A 5,204-nucleotide genomic window follows, 5' to 3' on the forward strand; every position below is an offset into this window, starting at 1 on the left:
TTGTGGGGGCCATTTCACAGATCAGAAACTGAAGCTCAGAGAGGTGAAGCTGCTTGCCCAGGTATCCAGCTCTTCGGTGGCAGAACTGGCATTTGGCCCCAGCCGCATCAAACTCTCACATTGCCTACCTGCTTCTTACGATGCCCAACCCCCACCTCTCTGTGTGGAAGGACTCTCCCAACCTGCATTCAGGTACTGGGAGTCTACCATGTGCCAGGTGAAGAGGGGGATGCTGGCCAGCAAGAGAGGAGAGTGGTGGGGTGGGGTGGGTGAGGAAGGGACTTGTATCCAGCATTGACTGCACAGCGGAGGGTCTAACTCCACCCCACATGCCCCCTCCTGTGATGAGGCCCCTCCTCTATCCACCAGCAACACCAGCAGGCCCCAGGTGACATGGCCCAGCTTTCGGGGGTGGAGGCACATCCCCGAGGAAAGGGAGGACTGACGCCTGCCCACCTGCCCCAGGCCCAGCACCTACCACGGATGCTGCTGCTTTTGCTCAGGGCACCTGCCAAGGCCTCTGCACCCGCCCCACAGAGCCCATTGTCTCCAAGGTCCAGCCGCTTGACATATGGATTGGAGCTCAACGAGGAAGCCAGAGCCCGGGCGCCCTGGGACAGACAGAGCAAACACACTGGCCACTATCCTGGCTCATGCTCCAGGGCTCAGCCCGCTCCACCTCCTCCAGCTGGAAAGCCCACCCCTTCCCACCTGTTTTAAGTGACACCTGCTTCTCCTTTCAGGCTCTCCGAAGGTCTCCTCCCACCCCCAGCTCTCCCTGACCCCCCAGCGGGTTAGGAGCCTGCAGGTTCCCCAACCCTTAACGCCACCTGTCACAGCCTCAACCCCATCTGTCTCCCAGATGTGGAGGGTGGGGCATGCCTGGCACAGGCAGAAGCTGGGGAGTGTAGGGGACAGACTCTCCCTGTAAGCCTGGATACAGTGTCCCTCCAGGGGTACCTGGGGCCCCAGGCCACGGTGCCGGAGGTTCAGCTCTTGGGCGCTCCCTTGGCACAGAAAGCAAGAGACGGGCACAACGCTATGGGCCCGGCAAGACCTCAGGTACAGTGTGTCCCTGACCAGTTCTCCAAGCCCATGGGTGCCTGGTAGGAGACAGGGGGACAAATGTGGACCCCTGCACAGCTACAGCCACCTGTGTCACTACCTGGCCTATATTTTGCCTCCACAAGCACTGCTTCCTGTGCTCCTTGGGACCACTGCTCCCATAAGACAATGAGGACATCAAGGCTCAGGCAACACAAATCTTTTCCTTAAAGTCATACAGCTATGAAAAGAAAGTTGGACAACCTGGGCAACACAGCCAGACAATTTTTTTTTTTTTCGAGGCAGAGTCTTGCTGTCATCTAAGCTGGAATGCAGTGGCACGATCTCGGCTCACTACAACCTCTGCCTCAAAGGTTCAAGCAATTCTCCTGCCTCAGCCTCCCGAGTAGCTGGGATTACAGGCGTCCGCCACCACACCGGGCTAATTTTTTAGCAATAGAGACGGAGTTTCACCATGTTGGCCAGGCTGGTCTCAAACTCCTGACCTCAGGTGATCCGCTTGCCCAGGCCTCCCAAAGTGCTGTGATTACAGGCGTGAGCCACCACGCCCAGCCAAAAAATTTATTAAATTAGCCAGGTTAGGTGGTCCCCGGTAGTCCCGGCTACTCAGGAGGCTGAGGCAGAAGGCTCACTAGAGTGCAGAGTTCAAGGCTGCAGTGAGCTATTATCCTGCCACTGCACTGAAGCCTGGGTGACAGAGCAAGACCCTGGCTCTAATAAATAAATAATTTATTTATATATTTGTTTATTAATAAATATGAGCCCAGGCAATCCAATGTTGTTGGTTGCGGTAGAAGCCGTGGCTGGCCTGCGCTGAGCGTCCCACAGCTAGGGGTGGTAGCTAAACCTGCCAGAGTCAGGCCTCTGCCAGTCTGATGCCAAACTGCATGCTGTGTCTTTTAACCTGGATTGCAGACCACACATGTGTTGTAAACATTTTACGGGAGAAAAAACCGAAATAGTTCTCAATTCTATACATCCATTAGCTTAGTTTTTCCTGTGGACTGGGAAAACCCGACTGGTTCCATTTCAGGACACAGGAAAACCCGGCTTTTATTCCATTTCAGGGCGGGACAGCCCTTGGTGCACGGTCTGGCGGGATTTTGCATTTTACCCTGATGCTTCTAGGAGCAATGAAGGGAGGGCAGGGGGCTGGAGGCGCCCCTCAGACGGGTACGTTCCCTGCTGGACACGGGTCTCCTGCCCCCTTAGCCCCAGCCCGCCTCCCCCGACCCCTGCCAGAGAAGACCCCAAAAGGGGAGGAGTCGAGCCTGCCCCCTCCCCCGAGCACCTTCCGTCTCCCAGTCGGAGTCCCAATCGGCCTCGGCACCCTGCACGGCCTCGGGGACCCCTGAAAGACGCCCACAGGCCGCCATAGCCTCCTCTTCTTTCTGCTCTTCATCCTCCCCAGACCTCTCGCAGGAACCCCTCATGGTTACGACCCTCTCGCAGTCTCAGACACTGAGACGGAGACAGCTTGGCGTCCCACCCAGAGCGCGGCCCGGGATTGTGGGCGGAGTCTGCGGCTGCGCTGACCAACCGAATGTGCCGTCCAGCGACAGGCGTCCCCCACAGCCAATAGCGAGGCGCTCCCCCGCGGCGGTCGCCCCGGCAACCAGGTGGTCTTAGTTGCCGTAGAAACTGTGGGGGGGCTTGTGCTGAGACTCCTCGCCCAGGCTGATAAACTGCATGCGCCACAGACCATGCACCGGGTTGGGCGCTTGGAGGCTTTTATCCTCTCTGCTTCCCTAGGCGGTTCCAGCATCGCCCCCCTTTCATGGAATGGGAAACATGCCTGACTCCTGAGCTTGTGTTTTCTTCACTGCACTTGGGAGCAGCTTTTCAGGAGGGTCTGGGGAACCTCTCAGAGCCAGGTCACCCTCTCACTCTGTGGCTCTCAGTTCTCTTGCATGCGCTGGCCTTTGCATACGCTGTTCATTCCCCTGGGAACCTCCATCCCCATCTTTGTCTGCTTATTCACTTCAGAATCTGCAAGGGTCGGCTCAGAAGTCACTTATTCCTGAAGCTTTACTCAGAGCCTCCCCGGGGCTGTTGCTGCCCTCAGGCCGTCCTCTCACAGCACTGATAACAGCTGTCCTTCCCCATCCTCTCACCACCTCCACTCCCACCCCAGGAAGTGAGACCCGAGGGCAGGGACAGAGCTGCTGCTGTATCCTGTGTGCCATGGCCCAGCAAAGGGAATGTAGGGAGGGTAGGAGGTGCAGGACAGCTGGGGTTAGGGACTGAGGGCTGGGTGTCGGAGGCTGCATTCTGCTTTAGTGGAAGTGTCCCTTTAACAGCGACTAGCCTGGCCTGGCTCGGGCCCTGCTTTACCTCCTGTTCAGCTGTGACTGCAGCTACCATGCTGACTCATGTGCCCGCAGCTAGCAGGAGCTGGCAGCATGGGCTCCCCAGGGGCTATGACAGGCTGGGGGCTTCTGGATTATAAGACGGAGAAGTATGTGATGACCAGGAACTGGCGGGTGGGCGCCCTGCAGAGGCTGCTGCAGCTTGGGATCGTGGTCTATGTGGTAGGGTAAGAGAGAAGAGCTTTTGGCCAGGCTGGAGGGGCAGGGGAAGAGGTGGGGGATGGGGCTTGGTCCTGCTGGGTTGAAGTTGAGAGGGATGAGCTGTTTAGGGGCTGGAGGGGAAGGGGGCAGATTGGGACAGGGGCTGGGGGGAGGTAGGCGATACAAGACAGGAGAGCAATAAGAAGCTGTGTGTTTGTCCTGTGTGACCACCTGCCTCCTTCCCAGTCCCTCCCCACGGCCCCACCCAGGGGGCGCAGGACATCGTCCTTAACATCTGTGAGAGCTGGAGCAGTAGCCCCAGAGAGACCACCAGCTGTATCTCGGGTCAGGGGAGTCTAGAAGCTGGGAGCTGGGTCTAGTGAGGCTGGGGGTGGGTGCTGGCTGGGGAAGGTGATTGTCCGAGGGCACTGGCTCTCTGACACATGGCTGGAGCTTCTGTCTCGTTCAGGGGGTCTGGAGTGCGAAGTGGGGCCAGAGAGGAGGTAAGGCCCACGATGCTGGACTGGGAGCCTGTAGGGTGTGGGGAGAGAACTGAGCATGTAGGGCCCAGCTCTGCCCCTGTCACTACACGCTGGGGACACACCACACTGCCCAACTTCTCCTCCCCAGGTGGGCTCTCCTCGCCAAAAAAGGCTACCAGGACCGGGATCTTGACCCCCAGATTTCCATCACCAAACACAAAGGGAAGTGGCTGACTTGGTGAAGCCGCCTCAGGTGGGGGCCCTGGTGCTGCAGACGGGGGCGCAAGTCCTTTCCCCGCTGACCACGTGAACACCCGCCATGCAGCCAGTGTGTGCGAGAGAGAAGCATGTGATGCCGGAGACAGCTGGGGGTTCTCAGGAAGGCCTTCACAGAGGAGTGGCGCCTGGACAGGGCTTTCAGGGATGTGTAGGAGGTTCCGGTAGAAAAAGGTACGGGTTGAGAAGCCAGGCTAGAGATACTGCATTTCCGAAGGCTGCCCACAGAAAAGAAGGGGGTGTTTGAGACTAATGGCTTGAGCTTGAGAGGGGTGAGGGGTGTGGGAGGGCTGGAACGGGAACTTCCTGTAGCCCTGCTCCCTGATGGGGGCACCTCTGTCAGGTGCTCCTTCTCCACCTTCTCGGCTGCATTTTCCTCCTCCCTCCACCCAGCTTATCCACAGCCTTAACTTCCACCTCTGCTCTTCTGATGCCCAGGGTGTATGTATCCCCAGTGAACACCTGCCCAGAGCACAGCTGTCTTCCAGGTGCACACCCACATGTCCAAAGGTCAACTATTTCCCTCTCCTGGCATGGCCTCTGTGACATCCACTAGTTCCGAGGACTCTGACATCCACTAGTTTAGTGCGGCAGCCAGACCCGTGACTCAGCCTCAACCCCTTCCTGTCCCTTCCAACATGTTTCACTACTTGCCCATGCCACGCCTGCATGAGACTATGACCTCCTAGAGGACCCTTAGATGCCCCTCTCACCCTTTCCCTACTGCTCGGTGCACACCACTCAGTAACCAGGCTGAACTTTCACACCAGGCATCCTCAGAGCCTGCAGCCCCTGCTTCTACTCTCAGGAGCTCCCCCACCCCCCATTGATGGTGGCCACCCATCCCTCCTAATCCCAATGACTGCCTCTT

General features: G+C 58.1%; 1 protein-coding gene across 1 annotated transcript in view; it reads right to left on the bottom strand.

Moving 5' to 3' along the window:
- Positions 1-2,519, bottom strand: part of LRRC74B (leucine rich repeat containing 74B) — a 29,076-nt gene extending 26,557 nt beyond the window's left edge. Inside the window, 4 exon segments of the mRNA XM_011987356.1 lie at positions 183-441; positions 444-611; positions 961-1,103; positions 2,357-2,519. Of these exon segments, the coding sequence (XP_011842746.1) occupies positions 183-441; positions 444-611; positions 961-1,103; positions 2,357-2,498 (712 nt within the window). The 5' untranslated portion in view covers positions 2,499-2,519.
- Between the last annotated feature and the right edge of the window lie 2,685 nt (positions 2,520-5,204).

The sequence above is a fragment of the Mandrillus leucophaeus genome, unplaced genomic scaffold, assembly GCF_000951045.1.
Source record: "Mandrillus leucophaeus isolate KB7577 unplaced genomic scaffold, Mleu.le_1.0 Scaffold308, whole genome shotgun sequence".
Lineage (NCBI taxonomy): Eukaryota > Metazoa > Chordata > Mammalia > Primates > Cercopithecidae > Mandrillus > Mandrillus leucophaeus.